The following is a 25,807-nucleotide window of genomic DNA, read 5'->3' on the forward strand; positions in this document are numbered from 1 at the left end:
AGACAAATTACACATTAATAATTTGGCCAACCTGTATGCCCTCCCATCGATCTATTTCATGTCTCAGGTATACATAGTCGCAGGAAGTAGGGGTGCTGAGGGTGCTGCAGCACACCCTGAAAAATCGGAATAAAAAATATATATTAAAAAAATTCAAATTCTCACAAAAGTGGTGCACAGAGCCTTTAATAGTTCTGTATTAGTGTATGATATAGCAGGCTGCAGCACCAGCATGGACAGAAAGATTTGTACGTGGTGACATGTGACCTGGGTACCTTCAAAAATGATTCTGCAATCATCATTCATTCAACAAAAAAAAACACCATTTGTCGCATTAAATAACGTTTTTTTAAAAAGGGGTCAATGCAGATAGTCCGGGTGAGCTTAAATATTTAACTAACTATTTTGCAATCTTATGGCTTTGGGGCAGAAGCTGTTCAGGGTCCTAATGGGTCCAGATTTGGTGCATCTGTACCGCTTGCCAAGTCAATGACTTGGGTGACTGGGGTGTTTTTAGGGCCTTCCTCTGGCACCGCCTGGTATAGAGGTTCTTGATGGCAGGGAGCTCGGCCTCAGTGATGTACTGGGCCGTATGCACTACCCTCCATAGCGGTACATAGTCATAGCACATAGAACATACAGTATAAAACATAGAACATACAGTATAAAACATATAACACAGAACATACAGTATAGAGCATAGTCAAAGTCATGGCTTATTCTAAAGTAGAATAAGGGAGAGGGGGAGAGAGAGGGGGAGACAGAGAGAGAGAGTTATTTAGCCAAAATAGGATAGTATCTAGTGAATAGATATTCTAGGTAACTCTTTACATAGTCCAGTTTAATTATATTTACATTGATATCAAAGGGGACACTAAAAGACATTGTCCACTGCTCAAGGTTGTGTGCACTATGGTGTGTCATTATTGGGGCCAGGTACATTGATTTTGGAACTAGCCTAGACCAGAGTGCGTACATGAGGTCAAATATCAATCTGACCTCTGTGCCAAACATCGATTTTAATACGGTGAAAGCAAACCTATTGAACACGAGAGCCAACTTTTGACAAGGTATTTATTTAGATATCAAACCAATCAAATGTTATTGGTCACAGCAGGGGGGCGGCAGGGTAGCCTAGTGGTTAGAGTGTTGGACTAGTAACCGGAAGGTTGCAAGTTTGCAAGTTCGAAACCCCCGAGCTGACAAGGTAAAAAAACTGTCGTTCTGCCCCTGAACCCACTGTTCCTAGGCCGTCATTGAAAATAAGAATTTGTTCTTAACTGACTTGCCTAGTTAAATAAAGGTAAAATAAAAAATAAACATACACATGTTTAGCACATGTTATTGGGGGTGTAGCGAAATGCTTCTGTTGCCACTAAGTTGGAAGCACAGAATCGTTTACTGGTAAATGAGGTTTGGAGTCAGACATAACAAATTGCAGGCTACTTTTCACAAACCTATGTGTAAATAACTGGAATAGGAAGGAGATAATACAGCCAGGATATGTTAATTTAAATCTATATATTCATTTAAGAACATGATTTATATATCAATAGAAGAGAAAAATGGATGAAATGCCAAAAAGAAAAACAATTTCAATTGGCCTGTTGATAAAATGAACATGGTGGTTTTGTTATTACTCATAGCCCTTAGTATTGACAGCACCATCCCACTGGGCACACACGGATTGAATCAATGTTGTTTATGAAGTTGAACCAACGTGGAATAGACGATGAAATGACGTCGGTGCCCAATGAGGTACACTGCATGACCAAAAGTATGTGGACACCTGCTCGTCGCACATCTCATTCCAAAATCATGGACATTAATATGGAGTTGGTCCTCCCTTTTGCTGCTATAACAGCCTCCTCTCTTCTGGAAAGGCTTTCCACTAGATGTCGGAACATTGCTGCGGGAACTTGCTTCCATTCAGCCACAAGAGCATTAGTGAGGTCGGGTACTGATTTTGGGCGATTAGGCTTGGCTCGAAGTCGGCATTCCAATTTATCCCAAAGGTGTTCGATGGGGTTGAGGTCAGGGCTCTGTGCATGCCCGTCAAGTTCTTCAATACCGATCTCAACAAATAATTTCTGTATGGACCTTGCTTTGTGCACGGGGGCATTGTCATGCTGAAACAGGAAAGGGCCATCCCAAACTGTTGCCACAAAGTTGGAAGCACAGAATCATCTAGAACATCATTGTATTCTGTAGTGTTAATATTTCCCTTCACTGAAACTAAGGGGCCTAGCCTGAACCATGAAAAACAGCTCCAGACCATTATGCCTCCTCCACCAAAATGTACAGCTGGCACTATGCATTCGGACAGGTAGTGTTCTCCTGGCACCCGCCAAACACAGATTTGTCTGTGAGATTGCCAGATGGTGAAGCATGATTCATCACTCCAGAGACAAGTTTCCACTGCTCCAGAGTCCTTTGTCGGCGATCTTTACACCACTTCAGCCAACACTTGGCATTGCGCATGGTGATCTTAGGCTTGTATGCGGCTGCTCAGCCATGGAAACCTATTTCATGAAGCTCCCGACGAACAGATCTTGTGCTGACGTCGCTTCCAGAGGCAGTTTGGAACTCGGTAGCAAGTGTTGCAACTGAGGACAGACAGTTTTTCCGCGCTTCAGCACTCGGAGGTCCCATTCTGTGAGCTTGTGTGGCCTACCACTTTGCGGCTGAGACGTTATTGCTCCTAGACATTTCCACTTCACAATAACAGCACTTACAGTTGACTGGGGCAGCTCTAGCAGGGCAGAAATATGACAAAATGACTTGTTGGAAAGGTGCCATCCTAGAACGGTGCCATGTTGAAAGTCACTGAGCTCTTCAGTAAGGCCATTCTACTGCCAATGTTTGTCTATGGAGATTGCATGGCGGTGTGATCGATTTTATACACCTGTCAGCAACCGGTGTGGCTGAAATAGCCAAATCCATTCATTTTAAGGGGTGTCCACATACTTTTGTATATGGACTGTAGGACCTACACGCACCAAGGTTTTCCACGAGTCCAGTAAATTCCACTGCACCTTGGAACAAGCTAAACAATGAGGCGTGGTTCCCGTGCGCACCCCTGATTGGCTGTTGCCTGTTTGGCCCCTGAACCTGGTACCTTGGATAGCGAAAGAGCTCGAGGGTCATTTTAGTACACTACACTAACCTAATACTAACTGACGCGCCATGCCTCGCTATACGGTTCACATTCGGGATGAGTGGCTGGCTGTTCCCTGCCGCGACCCGACCTACACCATCCAGTGGCTGGGCTACGAGGCGCTCAAACGCTACACCAAGAACAAGCCGGACAACGGAGGCATCGACGCGGTGAAAGACATTCGTTTTGTCGCGAGGAGGTGCCAGGGACAGGGGCTGTTGGATGGTGATGACACCATAGAGGATGTCCTCGAGGATAATGACTTCGTCGAAATTGGTAATTAGTTTATATTCAATATATTTTATTTTGTACCACTTAGAAGGTAGACTGAATAACGTATTTTTTCCCTTGGAAAACTTCAGGAAACATGGCATGGTCTACAATAGAATAGGATTTTAGTGCGCAATACAATAGCAAGTCTATGTATTTTTGTTGTTGGTAGAATGTCTATTAATATATCGATTTATATAATCGATTTGTAGCCATCGAAGGGGATACCATGTCTCCAGACTTCATTCCGTACCAGCCTGGAGTTTCACACCTGTATCCTTCTTGTGTCACATTGAACTGCACTTGTTAATGTCGGAATGGAATGGTATTAACCAAAGTCGCATTTGGATTATAAGTATAATTTGACTACAAATGTGTGTCATAAAAATGTTAGAAATCTCATATTAGCTAGTCCTAAATGGAAGATAGGTAGTCATTAAACCCATGTCAGAATATGTCCTAGTAGCCTGATTATGCCAGGTGAGTACTTAAGTTATTGATTGAGGCATTATGCTGTAGTCATCGGAGGGTTAGTAGAGCGTAAATTCTGGTCCATATCCCTAACCATTATCAAACAGGACAGCTGCGTACAGAGAATCCGACGATGTGAGTATTACTGGCGTATAACACTGTCTCACATGCTATTTTATTCATATCTAATCAGTTCATAAGCAACACGCGCTTCCTTCTCTTCAGAACCTTTTCCTAGATGGCAACAGCCTGACTTCGACAGACCTGGTGAATTTAGGACGGGGTCTGTACAAGATTAAGGTCATTATTTTTTTCAGATTTTCCCTGGTTATTAGATAGATATTAGATATATATATATATATATATATTTATTTATTTATTTTTCCATTTTGGGGCATTTCTTGGAAAAAGTAAGTTGTCTGTATCTGCCCTATTGTAACTGTTTCAACAAAAAAAAAAACTTATGAACAGTTGATCACCAAAAACAGATTTAAGGTAATGATCAACAAGCTTGTAAGTCTAGTTGTGCTATCATGTCCATGATGTGCTGATCCTATCATTACTCAATCTTTCTCTTCCTGTCCTTTCCTTTCCTCCTGTACCTAACCTTTCAGCTGACCTCAGAAGCAGAGAATGGAGTTGTGAAATCCAGGGAGCTTCTGGACACCATCGTCAAGGAGAACAAAGGTGAGAGAAGTTAGAATCCTTAGAATCCAAGTAAGAATCCGAGTTAGAATCCAAGTTAGAATCCTTAGAATCCGAGTTAGAATTCAAGTTTGAATCCTAGTTAGAATCCAATTTAGAATCCTTAGAATCCAAGTTAGAATCCTGTCATGATGATTATGGAACTATTCATGTATCCATAACAGAAGAAAGCCAATCGAAAAAGAAATGTATAACACTGAATAACAGTATAACACACAAATGTAAAATTGGTTATAGAATAGCATATATTATCTGTGAACCATACTGTTGACAATCCACCACTATATAATGAAATTTGCACTAATTTGAACATAATATGCAATAGACTGTGATTGTAAACACCTGATTAAAGTTATCCTGGGTGCGAGAGTGCAACAAATTGTTCATTGTCATCAGAGAATTGACCTACATGCAACCATCTTTCGCCCTCTCTAGTTGTCTATGGAATCACTACAGGGTTTGGTAAATTTGCCCGGACTGTCATTCCTGTCCATAAGCTCAAGTACAGTACTTTCTCTTTTTTTCTCTGAATATTGTCTGATAAGATTCATGCATTGTTTGCTTACAATGTGTCCATGTGTTGTATTCCCTTAGGGAGCTACAGGAAAATCTGGTGCGATCACACTCTGCAGGTTAGTGACCTAATGTATAACTGAGCTACAGGTACTAATATCTAACTGGCCCATGTGTTCCACTACCTAAAGCATACACCTAAAAAAACAGATTTTGATTCATTTTTGATTCATGCAAGTCTGTCTTTTTGTCCCTACTTGTATATTCGCTATGAATATATCCATTCTTCAGTGAATACACTGGTCTTGTTTTGGGGCTCATATTATACCATATTATACCATTATACCAACTCTCCGATCATGCTCTGGTGTTTAGGTGTGGGTAACCCACTGAGTCCAGAAAGGACCAGGATGTTGTTGGCTCTGAGGATCAATGTCCTGGCTAAAGGATACAGTGGAATCTCCCTGGAAACCCTGCACAGAATGATCCAAGCCTTCAACGGTAAACCCATGAACCCTGACCTTCACCTCAGCTTCACCTCACGGATAGCCTACATTCCATTGATTCCATTGGTACTGTTGGTTCTGTTGGTTCCATTAGTTATTTTGGTTCCGTTGATTCCATTGGTGCTGTTGGTTCTGTTGGTTCCATTAGTTATTTTGCTTACATTGGTACAGCTGGTTCCATTAGTTATTTTGGTTCCATTGGTTCCATTGATTCCATTACTTCTTTTGGTTCAATTTAGTTTAGTTTATTAGGATCCCCATTAGCTACTACACATGCATCAGCTACACTGGGCTCCACTTAGAACGTGTAAATACATGAAGTACAGAACAGTAATAGACAAGAACAACATAAGATAACATTACATTTCAAATAAAACTTGTAAATAAAATAAGAGTTAAACTGTATATAGGAAAGTGTCAAGAGAATTAAGTTCTCAGTGTTCAAAAACCCAATTTGAATTGATTACTCAGCCTGATACCCAGAATTTGTAGGAAACTGCTTGTAAAGAATCAGACGGAGGCCCAGCTACAATTGTCAGGAATGTTTATTTAGAGAGCTCTGCTCATAATACCATGTACATTAGTTTATATACCTCACATTTCATCATAAATGTCCCTCCTTCTCTCAGATACAATGGCAATATATTTCACAAGCCTTCTCACATTGTCTGCCACCTGTTAAAACTTGTTATGGCTGCAATCCCGCTAACGGGATTGATATGACAACTACCAGTGAAAATAGAGGGCGCCAAATTCAAACCACAGAAATCTCATATTTACAATTCCTAAAACATACATGTGTCTTATATCATTTTAAAGTTAAACTTGTTGTTAATCCCACCAAAGTGTCAGATTTCAAATGTGCTTTTCAGCAAAAGCACTACAAATGATTATGTTAGGTCTCCACCAAACCACAATAAGCACAGCCATTTTCCAGCGAAATATAGCATTCACAAAAAGCAGAAATGGAGATAAAATTATTCACTAACCTTGAATTATCTTCATCAGATGACACTCATAGGACTTCATGTTACACAATACATGCATGTTTTGTTTGATAAATTTCATATTTATATCAAAACAATCTGAGTTTACATTGATTCTGAGTTTACATTGTTTATTAGATTCACTATTAGAGTTTATAGTTTCGTTCTAAGTGCTGTGTCAGATTTTTTTTTAAAGTTTACGGAAAAAGCAACCCATGCAATAATCTGAGACGGAGCTCAGAACAGTAGCCAAATTAGCCGCCATGTTGTAGTCAACGGAAACCAGAAAATACATGATAAATGTTTCCTTACCTTTGAACTTCCTCAGAATGCAGTCCTAGGAATCCCAGGTCCACAATAAATTATTTATTTGTTCGAAAATGTCCGTTATTTACGTCCAATTAGCTACTTTGGTTAGCGCGTTTGGTTAACAATTCCAAAGTCACAAAGCGCATCCACTATAACGTGACGAAATGTCCAAAAGTTCCGTAACAGTCAGTAGAAACATGTCAAACGATGTATTGAATCAATCTTTAGAATGTTGTTTACATAGATCTCGAATAACGTTCCAACCGGAGAATTAGAATGACTTCAGATGAGCGGTGGAACACAGGTCCTTCCCCTGTGAACGTGCATGGTGAAAGCATGGTCAACTCGTGGCAGTGGTGACTATCTCCTGTCTCTTTCGACCCCTCTTCACATTAGAGTCACACAAAGTTCTATAGACTGTTGACATCTAGTGGAAGGCGTAGGAAGTGAAAACTCATCCATATCTCGCTGTAATTTCAATGAGAGCTTGGTTGAAAATCTGCCACCCCCAGAAAAAATACAAACAGGAAGTGGAATTTCTCAGGTTTTTGCCTGCAATATGAGTTCTGTTATACTCACAGACATAATTCAAACAGTTTTAGAAACTTCAGAGTCTTTTCTATCCAATAATAATACTAATATGCATATATTAGCAACTGAGACTGAGGAGCTGGCCGTTTACAATGGGCACCTTTTCATCCAAGCTACTCAATACGGGGTGGCAGGGTAGCCTAGTGGTTAGAGCGTTGGACTAGTAACTGCAAGGTTGCAAGTTCAAATCCCCGAGCTGATGAGGTACAAATCTGTCGTTCTGCCCCTGAACAGGCAGTTAACCCACTGTTCCTAGGCCGTCATTGAAAATAAGAATTTGTTCTTAACTGACTTGCCTAGTTAAATAAAGGTAAAATAAATCAAATAAAATATTGCCCCTGCAGCCATAAAAAGTTAAACAATCTACTACAAGCCAAAGGTCTCTCACCTTTAAGTTCTCAGTTAAATGTATACATAATTGAGTCATTATTCATAAAAATCCCCTAACATATCCACACATCTATTTTTATTAAAATATTAAATAGCACATCTATTTTTATTAAAACTATTTCTAGTTATCCAAATTCAACCCAGCAAAGACCAGTATATGTATTTACATTGACTGTTCTAGGCCTACATCAGAATCATAACTCTTCTTATCAGGATTTTCGTTATAATCTTCATAAAAAAACAGTCTAAACATCAAAACAAGAGAGAACCTAAACATTAAAGATGGTCTCATCCAACATGGCTCCTCGTATGTGAAGGAGCCGGATCCATCTTCTAGGTCTAGAGTCATGTATTCCACTGGTCCACATTTCATTCCACTGGTCCGAGCTCGGAATCGGCCCGTATCTCACTATCTGTTGTCTCATCAATTTCTCCAGAGTCCTGGAAATGAGAACCTTTCACAATAAGACTGCTCAGACCAACCAGCACTCCTGTAAAGCTCCACCCCCTCCCAGAGAACATATCACCAGCCAGAGGCCAGCCCACACTTTCACTTCTATGAACGCTCACAGTGGGGAAAAGACTGGGTCAGGGAATCTTCATTAGAGAGATGACCCCCGAACCCTGTTGGTTTCGGTTCTCCTCTCTAACACTGTGATTGTTCGACAGTGTCAGTGTGTCTTACCCTTTTGCAGTGTGTGATATGAACCCAGGTAGCTCTTTCAGCTATCCTCACTGCGAAGGCTGTCACCAGGAGTCCTTGGTATGGCCCCTCCCAACGGGGCTGCTTCCCGTCTATTCTCCTCGGGGACTGGATTGAGTGAATCACCTTTTCCTGTAATTCACCTGTAGTGCATAAAATCTTGGACATACAGGTTTGGTTAACAAACAGTTTCTCATTTGTTCTATCTGATTTTATCTTCAACTTCTATGCCTACTTGTTAGCAATATTTTTTAAATTAGTTTATTATCCAATAGGCCACAAAGTGTCCTATCCTAGGTCCCCCTAGGCCCCGTCCTATCCTAGCGCACAACTTACCCATCCCCCACTTTGATACCTGGCTCCGCCCAGGTAACAAACTTGCCGCATCTCTAAACAATGACTTAGGCGAGATTAGTAAATGATCCTTATGTCTGACATTATCATGTAGGAGCGCCCCTTTCGTTCTCCACGCCCTTGGGCGTCCGTTCATGTCTATCCTGTATCAATTCTCTGTCAAGTGTCTTATCTACTTTTAGAGTTATCTGTGCTGCTTTGTATGTTCTTAGATGTATATGTGCTTGTCTATTTAAACAGTAACCCTTCAGTCTCATCAATAATTTAATATAAGTTGCATAGTGTGGAATACCTTATCTACAGTAATTTACCATCCCTAAGAACTGCAACTTATTTATTTTCATAAATAATTTTAATGGTTATAAAATCACTATTTTTCTATCTCAATGTACTTTCCTGCCCTATTTGCTAAAAATATTTCCTGTCCAAACCTCAAAGGACCATATCTTCCCCTATTTATTATCGATGATAAATAGGATTTCTGTTCCTGTTGTAATACCAAATCAATAGTAGCCAATTCTAAACCTTCACAGTCAGTGTTTACAACAGAATCCTGAACCTCTTCCTCCTCCTCACTAGAGTTTATTCCCCCGCTCCCCATAATTTGTCCTGTCTCAATTCCACTTTCTCCTCTGTGGTTCAAACTACAATTATGTCCAAGAGCTATAAACTCCATCATAATTCATTTACCTTGAAATCAGTATCACAAATGACCACAAATTCATTATCCCAAAGGCCCTCCCCTGAGGCTGATCAAAACACAAGGGAAAGCCATGATAGAGGTCAAAGGTTATACCACCCTTTTACAGTCGTGTTCCATACTATATTAGACATATTAAAGAACCCTTTATCTAAAGAATTCATGTGTTTAATTAAAACTGTTGTTGCTCCTAAACGTTTCCACTTCACAATAACAGCACTTAAAGTTGACCGGGGCAGCTCTAGCAGGGCAGAAATTTGACGAACTGAGCTCTTCAGTAAGGCCATTCTACTGCCAATGTTTGTCTATGGAGATTGCATGGCTATGTGCTCGATTTTATAGACCTGTCAGCAACAAGTGTGGCTGAAATAGCAGAATCCACTAATTTGAACGGATGTCCACATACTTTTGTATATATAGTGTACCTCTACCCATCTTCGCAACAACTTTGTCAATATGACTTGACCATGATAACTGAGCATCCAATGTTACTCCTAGGAGTATGCTCAGTTATCTCCTAGGAGTAACCATTGGTTCCATATGTTCTTTTGGTTCCATTGGTTCCGTAAGTTATTTTCTTCCATTGCTTCCATTGGTTCTTTTGGTTCCATATGTTCTTTTGGTTCCATTGGTTCCGTAAGTTATTTTCTTCCATTGGTTCTTTTGGTTCCATTTGTTATTTTCTTCCATTGCTTCCATTGGTTCTTTTGGTTCCATTTGTTATTTTCTTCCATTGCTTCCATTGGTTCTTTTGGTTCCATTTGTTATTTTCTTCCATTGCTTCCATTGGTTCTTTTGGTTCCATTTGTTATTTTCTTCCATTGCTTCCATTGGTTCTTTTGGTTCCATTTGTTATTTTCTTCCATTGCTTCCATTGGTTCTTTTGGTTCCATTTGTTATTTTGCTTCCATTACTTCCATTGAATGGGCCACTTCAGAGAGTCTTTTATTGAAACAACAACAACAGCAACGTTAAACAAACAGAAACAGGGAAACGTCTCACATCTCTGATTGTCTTCTCCTTATAGCGTCCTGCCTGTCCTTCGTCCCTGAGAAGGGGACAGTAGGTGCCAGCGGAGACCTGGCCCCTCTCTCCCACCTGGCTCTGGGGCTGATGGGAGAAGGCAAGATGTGGTCGCCCAAGAGTGGATGGGCCGACGCCAAATACGTAAGCCATATCACTGCATTTATTTAATGTTCTATTTTACCTTTGTGTAACCAGGCAATTCAGGGCAAATTCTTATTTATAACGACAGCGTGTAGCTGTATAACTAACAAACTGATGTCACTGGAACTCCTGGATGATCGGGACATTGCACAATATCCCCAGGGAAAATTTTGACATTGGGATCAACACAGTAGTAGACTGACTACTGAGAGGTCAGATGAGAAAACATGTTTGTTTTTCTACAACCCTTGACCTTTTACATTTGCTTTCCCCCTCTTTTCCCCTTTCATCCCTCTGCCCAGGTACTAGAGGCTCATGGACTCAAGCCAATATCACTGAAGCCCAAGGAGGTAAAGCGAACACACTCATCTAATCTTTTGTTGTTCTTTGTCACGCCATGGAGCGGTTGATTTGAGTTCACACTGTGTATTTGTGTACCATTTACAACAAACCAACTTGAACAGAATGTTCTCTGATTTTCCACAACAAAGGTGTTTAACTCCAGTCCTTGACATAGTTGTTTTGATGGGATGAGACTCCTATATTTGGCATGTCACTGGGCTATGTTGGACCACCTCTTCTTCAGTTCAACCACAGTTGTTCGGGCTAACCCTGGTTTCTAAGGGGATGTTTGTGTGGGGACTGGGTTAAAAGCCAACTCTCTCCCCTGCCCATAGGGCCTGGCGTTAATTAATGGTACCCAGATGATCACGTCTCTGGGGGCAGAGGCGGTGGAGAGAGCCCAGGCCATCGCCAGGCAGGCGGACATCATCGCTGCTATCACCCTGGAGGTGCTTAAGGGGACCTCCAAGGCCTTCGACAGTGGTGAGACGAGACGGAGGGTTGCGTGTGTACAGTATGTGTGTGCTTTCACCCAATCACCCTGGTGGTTTTCAAGGGGACTTTCCAAGCCTTTGAGTATGGAGGGTTAGTGTTCACTCTAAAGTTAGTGTTAGTTAACTGAGGCGCTCAAGGGGATCAGTGAGTGCATATAAGGACTCCTGAGTGGCGCAGCGGTCTAAGGCACCGCATCTCAGTGCTAGAGGCGTCACTACAAATACCCTGGTTCGAATCCAGGCTGTATCGCAACCGGCCGTGATTGGGAGTCCTATAGGGCAGCGCACAATTGGCCCAGCGTCATCTGGGGTTGGCTGGCGTAGGCCGTCAATGCAATTAAGAATTAGTTCTTAACTGACTTGCCTAGTTAAATAAAGGTTCAATAAATAATATATACATAGACTTTGTGTGTGTAGGTGATCACTGCGTGACATACAACTTTGTCATTTTCTAGCACTTTTACCAACTGCCGACCACCATGACCGATCTAAAACGTCATGATTGAGACTGATTTAGCTACGCTATGCTAACCCAGTCCTCCATCATTCTAGATATCCACGCTCTGCGGCCCCATCCAGGACAGATAGAAGTGGCCATGAGGTTCCGCGCCTTACTGGACTCAGACCACCATCCCTCAGAGATCGCAGGTGAGTGAATGGATCAGGGTGCTGTACTACCACTCCAGTGTGTGTGTGTGTGTGTGTGTGTGCGCGCGCGTCCATGTGTGTGTGTGCCTGTCTTTTGGAGAAGTTGGGATAAAGTATTAATTGGACAATAAAAGTAATGTTCTGTTCTTGTTCTTCTACAGAGAGCCATCGGTTCTGTGACAGAGTCCAGGATGCCTACACCATGCGTTGCTGTCCTCAGGTGACTTAACATAGGGGTTAGAGGTCACAGAGTTTCATATTTAGTTCACAGAGAATCCCCTCCAGGTCAGGACTCAACTCAGCCTTGTCTTTTCTTTTCATCCACAGGTCCACGGTATTGTGAACGACACAATAGATTTTACCCAGAAAATCATTAACACCGAGATTAACAGCGCCACCGACAACCCTGTATCCTTCACTGTGTGTGTGTATGTGTGACCAAATTATTCACCAACTATTCCCCCTGACCAAATTTGACCATTTCTACATTCTGTGCCAGTTTTATCCTTAAATGTCTGAAACAGATGGTGTTTGCAGAGAGAGGAGAGACCATCTCAGGAGGAAACTTCCATGGAGAATACCCAGCAAAGGTATCAAAAGCTTCTATTGGACTGAGTATTTCTGAGTTTTAGAACTATGTGAGACGATAAATGACATAGCATAACTAGCATAACTAACTAGATTCAGCCTGTTTTCTGGAGCAGATGTTTGGTGGGCCGGAACATAATTACAAATCATTTATAGACTGCATATTGATATAATGTTTATAGACTGCAAATTTATATAATGTTTGACTAAAACATAATAATTTCAAACCTTGCTGACATTTGTATACGGTCATGTATCTCTCGATTATTGGTGGGAATACTTAGAAAAGTTTGTGGTCATACGCACATCCTTATTAAAGACATAGTAGATGCTGGGTTAATTAAAGAATATTAATTAAGAACACGAAGGCCCTCACACTGTTACAGCTCCCAATTCACCGATTTATTGACAACGTTTTCATCCGAAACGGACCTTCGTCAGATCAAACAAACAAACTGAGTGCTCAAAATATACACATTTTTATACACATTTCCCCCCCCCCCAACACTACGGTTTGCAACTGCACATGGGGACAAAGATCGTACTTTTTGGAGAAATGTCTTCTGGTCTGATAAAACAGTAATAGAACTGTTTGGCCATGATGACCATTGTTATGTTTGGAGGAAAAAGGGGAGGCTTGCAAGCCGAAGAACACCATCCCAACCGTGAATCACAGGGGTGGCAGCATCATGTTGTGGGGGTGCTTAGCATCATGTGGATATATTGAAGGAACATCTCAAGAAGTTAAAGCTTCTTGAGTCAGGAAGTTAAAGCTTGGTCGCAAGTGGGTCTTCCAAATTGACAATGACCACAAGCATACTTCCAAAGTTGTGGCAAAATGGCTTAAGGACAACAAAGTCAAGGTATTGGAGTGGCCATCACAAAGCCCAGACCTTAATCCTTTAGAAAATTTGTGGGCAGAACTGAAAAAGCGTGTGCGAACAAGGAGGCCTACAAACCTGTCTCAGTTACACCAGCTTTGTCAGGAGGAATGGGCCAAAATTCACCCAACTTATTTTGGGAAGCTTGTGGAAGGATACCTGAAACGTTTGACCCAAGTTAAACAATTTAAAGGCAATTAGTAATTTAGTGTTTGTAAACTTCTGACCCACTGGGAACGTGATGAAAGAAATAAAAGCTGAAATAAATCATTCTCTCTACTATTATTCTGACATTTCACATTCTTAAAATAAAGTGGTGATCCTAACTGACCAAGACAGGGAATTTTTAGTAGGATTACATGTCAGGAATTGTGAAAAAATGAGTTTACATGTATTTGGCTAAGGTGTATGTAAACTTCTGACTTCAACTGTATACTGTATAAAAATATATATATATATATATATATATATACACTGCTTGAAAAAATAAAGGGAACACTTAAACAACACAATGTAACTCCAAGTCAATCACACTGTGAAATCAAACTGTCCACTTAGGAAGCAACACTGATTGACAATACATTTCACATGCTGTTGTGCGAATGGAATAGACAACAGGTGGAAATTATAGGCATTTAGCAAGACACCCCCAATAAAGGAGTGGTTCTGCAGGTGGTGACCACAGACCACTTCTCAGTTCCTATGCTTCCTGGCTGATGTTTTGGTCACTTTTGAATGCTGGCGGTGCTTTCACTCTAGTGGTAGCATGAGACAGAGTCTACAACCCACACAAGTGGCTCAGGTAGTGCAGCTCATCCAGGATGGGACATCAATGCGAGCTGTGGCAAGAAGGTTTGCTGTGTCTGTCAGCGTAGTGTCCAGAGCATGGAGGCGCTACCAGGAGACAGGCCAGTACATCAGGAGACGTGGAGGAGGCTGTAGGAGGGCAACAACCCAGCAGCAGGACCGCTACCTCCGCCTTTGTGCAAGGAGGAGCAGGAGGAGCACTGCCAGAGACCTGCAAAATGACCTCCAGCAGGCCACAAATGTGCATGTGTCTGCTCAAACGGTCAGAAACAGACTCCGTGAAGGTGGTATGAGGGCCCGACGTCCACAGGTGGGGGTTGTGCGTACAGCCCAACACCGTGCAGGACGTTTGGCATTTGCCAGAGAACACCAAGATTTGCAAATTCGCCACTGGCGCCCTGTGCTCTTTACAGATGAAAGCAGGTTCACACTGAGCACATGTGACAGACGTGACAGTCTGTCACATGTGTCCACACAGCCCTCCATGTGCTCGCCAGAGCTACCCTGACTGCCATTAGTTACCGAGATGAGATCCTCAGACCCCTTGTGAGACCATATGCTGGTGTGGTTGGCCCTGGGTTCCTCCTAATGCAAGACAATGCTGGACCTCATGTGGCTGGAGTGTGTCAGCAGTTCCTGCAAGAGGAAGGCATTGATGCTATGGACTGGCCCGCCCGTTCCCCAGACCTGAATCCAATTGAGTACATCTGGGACATCATGTCTCGCTCCATCCACTAACGCCACGTTGCACCACAGACTGTCCAGGAGTTGGCGGATGCTTTAGTCCAGGTCTGGGAGGAGATCCCTCAGGAGACCATCCCCCACCTCATCAGGAGCATGCCCAGGCGTTGTAGGGAGGTCAGCACATTTTGTTGTCAGCACATTCCACTATGTAAAGAAAAAAGTATTTAATAAGAATATTTCATTCATTCTGCTGACGATCTAGGATGTGTTATTTTAGTGTTCCCTTTATTTTTTTGAGCAGTATATATATATATAAATCTGTGTACGTGACCAATAAACTTTGATTTGATATGACTCCTATACCTCTATTGTTCTCTCTCTCTTTCTGTCTCTAGGCCCTGGACTTCTTGGCTATAGGTGTCCATGAGCTGGCAGCCATCAGTGAGAGGAGGATTGAGCGTCTGTGTAACCCGTCTCTCAGTGAGCTGCCAGCCTTCCTAGTCAACGAGGGAGGGCTCAACTCCGGATTCATGATCGCACACTGTACAGCTGCTTCCCTGGGTTAGTAAAGGATCAGCTCTTACTAACGTATGTTATTACGTCTTTGGGTGACCCAGGAGTAAACCCCATTATGTGATAAAGAAGGCTATCACTGAGAAATAAAGTATTACTTAGATTTCAACACACCCATCAACGTGTATTGATCACATCTTTACTAATTCTGCAGACGTTAGCTTGAAAATAGTATCCAGATTCATCAGATGTAGTGATCATAGTATCCATATCCAAGCCAAAGTTCCAAAGGCTGGGTCTAATATAGTGTATGAGGTCATACAATAACTTTTGTAGTGATATTCCAATATTGTTGAATATTTGCTGGTCTGTGGTGTGTAATGACGAGCAGACGCTGCACTTGACACATTTATGAAATTGCTTATTCCATTTACTAATCAAATCAAACCAAATTTTATTGGTCACATACACATGGTTAGCAGATGTTAATGCAAGTGTAGCGAAATACTTGTGCTTCTAGTTCCGACCGTGCAGTAATAACCACCTAGCCACCAGAAGCTAACCAGCTAATTAGCTACAAGCTATTTAGTAATTGTTAGCCACTGCTAGCGGCATTTACCTTCTGCACAGACAGATACCAGCCCTTTTTTTAGCCTGGATAATACTTGCCAGCCTACCAGTATCGGACTGTTTCTCCACTACAGCGTCGGATTCCTGCCGTAAACCCTGGACCATTACTCCTGATCTTCACAGCTAGCTACCTAGCTAGCTGCCACCGAGTGACCCAGTACCGAAGCTATCCCTGAGGCCCACCTCCCGGCCTACTCGGTTGTTCACCCGTACTCGACCCAAACACGGCTAGAATCCACTACTCCACCGGATCCTTGCCATGAGCTCTGGTCCTTGGCACCGCTGCTACCGAGTGGCTATAGTGGCTAACGCTCCTGCCCCGAACCTAGCACCAGTTAGCCGTGAGCCAGGCGCATCTCCCGGCTAGAAAACTAAATTACTACAACTACAATACCTCTTTCACCATCTGGCTTGGATCCTTTGTCGACATGGTGCCTCGCCGCACCACCACGACTAGTCTGCCGACGAATACTCCATCTGCTGTGCCTTCAACCGGCATCCGTCGGAGCAGACGCTTCTACTAGCCCCGGGCTGCTAACTTTAAATGCTATGTCGCCCACGTGCCAGCATAGTAGCGACTATTCCACAGCTTCCCTGTTCCATCTATTGCTGTCCCCTGGACCCTATGATAACTTGGTTACATAGCTGATGCCTGCTGGACTGTCCATTAATCACAGTACTCCACTCGGTTTATTTTTGTTTATCTGTCGGCCCCAGCCGTGAACTCAGGCTCTGTATGTAGTTAACCGACCCTCTCTGCCCATTCATCGCATTCATTTTACCTGTTGTTGTTTTTTTTAGCTGATTGCTGTTGTTGTCTTACCCGTTGTTGTCTTATCTAGCTCTCCCAATCAACACCTGTGATTACTTTATGCCTCGCTGTATGTCTCTTTCAAATGTCAATATGCCTTGTATACTGTTGTCTAGGTTAGTTATCATTGTTTTAGTTTACAATGGAGCCCCTAGTTCCACTCATCATACCTCTGATACCTCCTTTGTCCCACCTCCCACACATGCAGTGACTTCACCCATTATAACCAGCATGTCCAGAGATGCAACCTCTCTTATCATCACTCAGTGCCTAGGCTTACCTCTGCTGTACCCGCACCCCAGCATACCCCTGTCTGCACATTATGCCCTGAATCTATTCTACCACGACCAGAAATCTGCTCCTTGTATTCTTTGTCCCCAACGCTCTAGGCGACCAGTTTTGATAGCCTTTAGCCGTACCCTCATCCTACTCCTCCTCTGTTCCTCAGGTGATGGGGAGGTAAACCCAGGCCCTGCAAGTCCCCAGGCACCCTCATTTGTTGACTTCTGTGATCGAGAAATCCTTGGTTTCATGCATGTTAACATCAGAAACCTCCATCCTAAGTTTGTTTAACTCACTGCTTTAGCACACTCCGCCAACCCTGATATCCTTGCCGTGTCTGAATCCTGGCTTAGGAAGGCCACCAAAAATTCTGAGATTGCAATACCCAACTACAACATTTTCTGTCAACATAGAACTGCCAAAGGGGGAGGAGTTGCAATCTACTGCAGAGATAGCCTACAAAGTTCTGTCATACTTTCCAGGTCTATACCCAAACAGTTCGAACTTCTAATTTTAAAAATTAATCTCTCCAGAAATAAGTCTCTCACTGTTGCCGTCTGCTATCGACCCCCCTCCGCTCCCAGCTATGCCCTGGACACCATATGTGAATTGATCGCCCCCCCATCTAGCTTCAGAGTTTGTTCTGTTAGGTGACCTAAACTGGGATATGCTTAACACCCTGGCAGTCCTACAATCTAAGCAAGATGCCCTCAATCTCACACAAATCATCAAGGAACCCACTAGGTACAACCCTAAATCTGTAAACATGAGAACCCTCATAGACATTATCCTGACCAACTTTCAATCAGGATCTCAGCGATCACTGCCTCATTGCCTATATCCGATATGGGTCTGCGGTCAAACGACACCCCCTCATCACTGTCAAACGCTCACTAAAACACTTCTGCGAGCAGGCCTTTCTAATTGACTTGGCCCGGGTATCCTGGAAACATATTGACCTCATCCAGTCAGTCGAGGATGCCTGGTCATTCTTTAAAAGTAATTTCCTCACCATCTTAGATAAGCAAGCCCCTTTCAAAAAAATGCAGAACTAAGAACAGATATAGCCCTTGGTTCATTCCAGACCTGACTGCCCTTGACCAGCACAAAAACATCCTGTGGCGGACTGCAATAGCATCGAATAGTCCCCGCGATATGCAACTGTTCAGGAAATTCAGGAACCAATACACGCAGTCAGTCAACCAGGAAAGCAAAGCCTAGCTTTTTCAAACAGAAATTTGCATCCTGTAGCTCTAACTCCAAAACGTTTTGGGACACTGTAAAGTCCATGGAGAACAAGAACACCTCCTCCCAGCTGCCCACTGCACTGAGGCTAGGTAACACGGTCACCACCGATAAATCCATGATCCATGAGCCTCCCCAGCTTCTCCTTCACCCAAATCCAGATAGCAGATGTTCTGAAAGAGCTGTAAAACCTGGACCCGTACAAATCAGCTGGGCTAGACAATCTGGACCCTCTCTTTCTAAAACTATCCACCGCCATTGTTGCAACCCTTATTACCAGCCTGTTCAACCTCTCTTTCGTATCATTCGAGATCCCTAAAGATTAGAAAGCTGCCGCGGTCATCCCCCTCTTCAAAGGGGGTGACACCCTAGACCCAAACTGTTATAGACCGATATCCATCCTTCCCATCTAAAATCTTCGAAAGCCAAGTTAATAAACAGATCACTGACCATTTCGAATCCCACCGTACCTTCTCCGCTGTGCAATCCGGTTTCCGAGCCGGTCACGGGTGCACCTCAGCCACGCTCAAGGTACTAAACAATATCATAACCACCATCAATAAAAGACAGTACTGTGCAGCCGTCTTCGACCTGGCCAAGGCTTTCAACTCCGTCAATCACTGTATTCTTATCGGCAGACTCAATAGCCATGGTTTCTCTAATGACTGCCTCGTCTGGTTCACTTTGCAGACAGAGTTCAGTGTGTCAAATCGGATGGCATGTTGTCCAGACCTCTGGCAATCTCTATGGGGGTACCACAGGGTTCAATTCTCGGGTCGACTCTTTTCTCTGTATATATCAATGATGTCACTCTTGCTGCGGGCGATTCCCTGATCCACCTCTACGCAGACGATACCATTCTGTATACCATTCTGCCCCTCTTTGGACACTGTGCTAACTAACCTCCAAACGAGCTTCAATGCCATACAGCACTCCTTCCGTGGCCTCCAACTGCTCTTAAACCCTAGTAAAACCAAATGCATGCTTTTCAACCGTTCGCTGCCCGCACCTGCCCGCCCGACTAGCATCACCACCCTGGACGGTTCCGACCTAGAATATGTGGACATCTATAAGTACCTAGGTGTCTGGCTAGACTGTAAACTCTCCATCCAGACTGATATTTAACATCTCCAATCCAAAATCAAATCTAGAATCAGCTTTCTATTTTGCAACAAAGCCTCCTTTACTCACATCGCCAAACTTACCCTCGTAAAACTGACTATCCTACCGATCCTCAACTTCGGTGATGTCATCTACAAAATAGCTTCCAATACTCAACTCAGCAAACTGGATGCAGTCTATCCCAGTGCCATCCGTGTTGTTACCAAATGACCTTATACCACCCACCACTGCGACCTGTATGCTCTAGTCGGCTGGCCCTCGCTACATATTTGTCGCCAGACCCACTGGCTCCAGGTTATCTATAAATCTATGATAGGTAAAGCTCCGCCTTATCTCAGCTCACTGGTCACGATAACAACACCCACCCGTAGCACACGTTCCAGCAGGTATATCTCACTGATCATACCCAACGCCAACACCTCATTTGGCCGCCTTTCCTTCCAGTTCTCTGTTGCCAGTGACTGGAACGAATTGGAGACTTTTATTTCCCTCACCAACTTTAGTTGTCCAAATATTCTAAGTCAGAACCATCCAGAGTAGTGATGAATGAATAAGAATATGGAAAGGTGTACAGAAGATGGAAAAGAGTACAGTATGTACATATGAGATGAGTAATGTAGGGTATGTAAACATCATATAATGTGGCATTTTTTAAAGTGACTAGTGATACATTTATTACATCCAATTTGTTATTATTAAATTGACTAGAGATTGAGTTAGTATGTTGGCAGCAGCCACTCAATGTTAGTGGTGGCTGTTTAACAGTCTGATGGCCTTGAGATAGAAGCTGTTTTTCAGTCTCTCAGTCCCAGCTTTGATGCACCTGTACTGACCTCGCCCTCTGGATGGTAGCGGGGTGAACAGGCAGTGTGTTGTAGATATGTGGTAGTGGTGGAGTAGGGGCCTGAGGGCACACAGTGTGTTGTAGATATGTGGTAGTGGTGGAGTAGGGGCCTGAGGGCACACAGTGTGTTGTAGATATGTGGTAGTGGTGGAGTAGGGGCCTGAGGGCACACAGTGTGTTGTAGATATGTGGTAGTGGTGGAGTAGGGGCCTGAGGGCACACAGTGTGTTGTAGATATGTGGTAGTGGTAGAGTAGGGGCCTGAGGGCACACAGTGTGTTGTAGATATGTGGTAGTGGTGGAGTAGGGGCCTGAGGGCACACAGTGTGTTGTAGATATGTGGTAGTGGTGGAGTAGGGGCCTGAGGGCACACAGTGTGTTGTAGATATGTGGTAGTGGTGGAGTAGGGGCCTGAGGGCACACAGTGTGTTGTAGATATGTGGTAGAAAGTGTGTAGATTTATATAGTTGAGTACATCAGTGTGTGATATCTCAAAGTGGAGTAGGGGCCTGAGGGCACACAGTGTGTGTGTAGATATGTGGTAGTGGTGGAGTAGGGGCCTGGAGGGGGCAACACAGTGTGTTGTAGATATGTGGTAGTGGTGGGATAGTGTTGGAGTAGGGGCAGAACAGTAGGGGCCTGAGGGCAGCACATGGCCAGGTGGTTGTAGATCATCATGTGGTAGTGGTGGGGTAGGGGCCTGAGGGCACACAGTGTGTTGTAGATATGTGGTAGTGGACTGGGGGGCCTGAGGGCAGCACAGTGTCATCATGTAGGTAGTCCTGGAGCTCAGGTCCTAGGGCTCAGGTCCTCAGTGAGGGGCCTGAGGGCACACAGTGTGATGTGGTAGTGGTGGAGTAGGGGCCTGAGGGCAAAGAAAGTGGTGGAAGGGGCCTGAGAATGTGTTGTAGATATGTGGTAGTGGTGGAGTAGTACTTAGTGGTGGAGTAGGGGCCTGAGGGCACACAGTGTGTTAAATACTGGGTAGGCTGAGACAGGAGGGGGCCAGGAGGCACAGTGTGTGGCCCCATGTGGTCACCCCCAGGTGGAAACAGGAAGGATATAACCTGAAAGGCCCCACACCACTGTGTCTTCAGATATGTGGTTACCATCCTGAGACAGGGGCTGAGGCCCACAAAGATGTGTTGTAGATATGTGGTAGTGGGGGTAGGGGCCTGAGGGATGACCACACAGTGAATCAACCCACTCAGGTAGACCCCCTCCAGGGACGGCATGGAGAGCCCCAGCAAGCCAGTGACCCAGCCCCTGTAATAGGGTTAGAGGCAGAGAATCCCAGTGGAGAGGGGAACCGGCCAGGCAGAGACAGCACGGTTCGTTGCTCCAGAGCCTTTCCGTTCACCTTCCCACTCCTGGGCCAGAGACTCAATCATATGACCCACTGAAGAGATGAGTCTTCAGTAAAGACTTAAGGTTGAGACCGTGTTTGTAGATCTGACATGGGTGGTTCCATAAAAATGGTCTATAGGAGAAGGGGCCTGCCTCACAGTGTTTGCTTGTAGAAATTCTAGGGACAATTAGGTGCGTCTTGTGACCGTAGTGTGAGTAGGGGCCTCAGAGAGATAGGTAGGAGCACCCATGTAATGCTTTGTAGGTTAGCAGTAAAACCTGTGGTCAGCCCTTGGTAGTGGTGGAGTAGGGGCCTGAGGGCACACAGTGTGTTGTAGATATGTGGTAGTGGTGGAGTAGGGGCCTGAGGGGACACAGTGTGTTGTAGATATGTGGTAGTGGTGGAGTAGGGGCCTGAGGGCACACAGTGTGTTGTGAATGTATTGTAATATTTTTTTAAATTGACTATATTTAAAAAAAAAAAAATCAGCTTGATGGCTGAAACGTGTCCGAAACGTTACTCCTAAATGTATATCTTTATATCCTGTTTCACTTGTGTAGTATCAGAGAACAAGGTGCTGTGTCACCCATCTTCAGTGGACTCCCTATCCACCAGCGCAGCCACAGAGGACCACGTATCCATGGGAGGCTGGGCCGCCAGGAAAGCCCTGAGGGTGGTGGAACATGTGGAACAAGGTGGGAAACTAACCATTGATTTGGACTTGATACAGTAGATATTCATCTTTTGATTATTTGTTACTGTTGAAAAGAAGCAATATTATTATTTTTTTAAATTTTACCACATTTTCTCCCCAATTTCATGGTATCCAATTGTTAGTAGCTACTATCTTGTCTCATCGCTACAACTCCCGTACGGGCTCGGGAGAGACGAAGGTCGAAAGTCATGCGTCCTCCGAAACACAACCCAACCAAGCCGCACTGCTTCTTAACACAGCGCGCATCCAACCCGGAAGCCAGCCGCACCAATGTGTCGGAGGAAACACGGTGCACCTGGCGACCTTGGTTAGCGCGCACTGCGCCCGGCCCGCCACAGGAGTCGCTGGTGCGCAATGAGACAAGGATATCCCCCCCCCGCTCTGGAACGCTGCTGCTACTCTCTGTTATTTTCTATACATAGTCACTTTAATAACTCTACCTACATGTACATATTACCTCAATTACCTCGACACAGGTGCCCCCACACATTGACATTGACTCTGTACCAGTACCCCCTGTATATAACCCCGCTATTGTTATTTACTGCTGCTCTTATCTCTTACTTTTTTTGGGGGGGAGGTATTTTCTTAAAACTGCATTGTTGTTTAAGGGCTTGTAAGTAACCATTTAACTGTAAGGTCCACACCTGTTGTAATCAGGGTTGTTCTTCTTAATCTTCACTGGGAAACATTTACCCAGTTACTGTGAAAATGTCCTACTTCAACTGACTGTGGGTATTCTGGGTAATATGTAACGTCACGGTGATACTGACAACTGCAGTAGTGGAGTTCAAGCAAACACAGAAAAAGTCAGTGATATTTTAAAGACACCCCAGAGGAAGTTGTCTTGTCCTAGAGATGAAATGCACGTTGACGTAAATCATTGTGCAACATCATGTGTAAACTCTGGCCAAAAAAAGAGTGGATTTCTACCAGTGTTGGTGTTTTAAAAACTAGCCCACATTTAGAGAGCTCAACCTGTGTTAAAAGTATAATGTAAAATCAGATCATTTCTGGGTAACAATTAAGGTACCTTACTGTGATTGCTTTCAATTAAAATGGTCAAAATGAAACAAAAATATCTTCTTAGCAAAGAGATATTTTTCATGCAAGAATGTTGCTAGGATTTTCTGGGAGTGGTCTATAACTGGTATCTAGCTATTATTGGTCTATAAACTCATTTATAGACCAAACTCCATCCCACCAAAACAGGCTGAAATTTCAGGCGATCTTTTACAAACAGCTCTTACACTGAAAGGACATTATCATCCTTTTCACAATTTCAACCTCATACTGTGGAAATATATATTCAACACGGGAGAATCACGTTTTGTTGTGGACTGCATTGGACATTTACAATACTTTTTACCTCTGTCAAAAAGGAGCTTTTGTTTTTTTTTGGTCTCTATTTTGGTATATTTCTATGCATTGAACATTACTAAGAAACACAAGAAAAATTGTATTAGATTTGATCCTATATAATAACTTGTATAATACTGTTGTTGATGATTCTTTTCCAATCGGAAAAATGTGTTTATTTATGTGAATAATGCGTTATTCTGAGGGTCCACAACCTGTCTCATTTCCTCTCCCCTTCGTCAGTCCTAGCAATCGAGCTGCTAGCTGCCTGCCAGGGAATTGAGTTCCTCCGCCCCCTGCGTACAACAACACCATTGGAGAAGGTCTATGACCTTGTACGTAGCGTAGTCAAGTAAGTCAAACAGATCTGGGCAGTGTGTACACAATGTAACGCACACAACACATGTCTCAGTCCCCTGAAATGATTGAGAAAGTTGGTTAATATTTATCCAATGTCCCTCTTCTTTCTGTGCCTCCTCTTCCCCTCATTATGTGCCTCCCCCTGATTCGCTTCCCTTCTCTGTCTACCCCTCTTCTCCTCACCCTTTCTGCCTCCCCTCTTCTCCTCACCCTCTCTGCCTCCCACCGATTCACTCTCCTTCTCTGCCTCCCCCTGATTCGTTTCCCTTCTCTGTCTCCCCCTCTTCTCCTCACCCTTTCTGCCTCCCCTGTTCCCAGGCCCTGGATCAAGGATAGGTTCATGTCTCCAGACATTGAGGCGGTCCATCGTCTTCTTCTAGACCAGAAGGCAAGTGTGGGGTCATAATAGTGTGGGGTCATAACTCTGAGCCTATATTCTTAAATAAACTAAACATGTTAATTTAGCACATGCTTTTATCCAAGTTTGTGTATTTTGTGTGGTTATTCAGGTGTGGAACGTGGCTCAGCCATACATTGAGAAGTATAACATGGAGCTTCTTCCTGAGTCCCGCCCCATCTCTCCTACTGCCTTCTCATTGGATCCCCCAGCATCACCACGGAAACGCATCCGACTGGAGTGAAATCATAATTGTCTGACTAACTGTATACTTTTTGTCTTCCTGTTTTTCAGACAAATGTTTTCTTCCTTCCGCAGCCCCAGCCGCTTCAATAATTATTACGTATTCCATGCTAGTTTTGAACAAAGAGTTGTCGGATAACATCGATTGAGGCTAGACAGGAGATTTGTAATCTTATTCGTCACAGAAACTAGATAGAGCTTGATTTAATGTATTAAACTTTATTCACAAAAGCAATATGAATTTATTTGTCACTAAATTACAATAATTTCATGCCTTAGTTATTTCATATATTCATACTTTGTTTAATAGTAATTTGGGGAACTGATTGTACACATAAATGACTATGTACTGTAGAGTGAATATTGATTTAAAGCTACAATGTCCACCTGAATAATCTAAACAGTCAATACAGTCAGTCAATCTAAGGAAGTGGTATTATGTGTTTTTACAGGAATTTGCCAACAACGGAAGATTTTTCTAAACAAATGTAATTTATACAAAATGTGCACACTGTATTCTGCATGTTTGTGCAAAATAGATTGCATCCTTTACATTTTAGCACTGAATAAAGTCCTAATAACATGGTCATAGTTATCGTGAAATAGACATTCAACTGTTTCCATTGAAATTCTACAATGAATTTCCAACACCTGAATTGTTTTTATCACGCCC

The 25,807-nt window shown here is 43.4% G+C and overlaps 1 protein-coding gene across 1 annotated transcript; it reads left to right on the top strand.

Moving 5' to 3' along the window:
- Positions 1-3,128: 3,128 nt before the first annotated feature.
- On the top strand, positions 3,129-25,725 carry hal (histidine ammonia-lyase). Its single transcript, XM_024380167.2, has 20 exons — positions 3,129-3,433; positions 3,640-3,700; positions 4,006-4,033; positions 4,124-4,198; positions 4,513-4,585; positions 5,039-5,105; positions 5,198-5,235; positions 5,492-5,617; positions 10,683-10,822; positions 11,125-11,172; positions 11,500-11,647; positions 12,211-12,306; positions 12,468-12,526; positions 12,634-12,714; positions 12,831-12,896; positions 15,662-15,827; positions 22,621-22,755; positions 24,378-24,486; positions 24,813-24,882; positions 25,004-25,725. The coding sequence occupies exons 1-20, from the start codon at positions 3,187-3,189 to the stop codon at positions 25,133-25,135; spliced, it is 1,965 nt and encodes a 654-aa protein (XP_024235935.2). The 5' UTR covers positions 3,129-3,186; the 3' UTR covers positions 25,136-25,725.
- Positions 25,726-25,807: the final 82 nt, after the last annotated feature.

Source organism: Oncorhynchus tshawytscha, linkage group LG19 (genome assembly GCF_018296145.1).
Source record: "Oncorhynchus tshawytscha isolate Ot180627B linkage group LG19, Otsh_v2.0, whole genome shotgun sequence".
Lineage (NCBI taxonomy): Eukaryota > Metazoa > Chordata > Actinopteri > Salmoniformes > Salmonidae > Oncorhynchus > Oncorhynchus tshawytscha.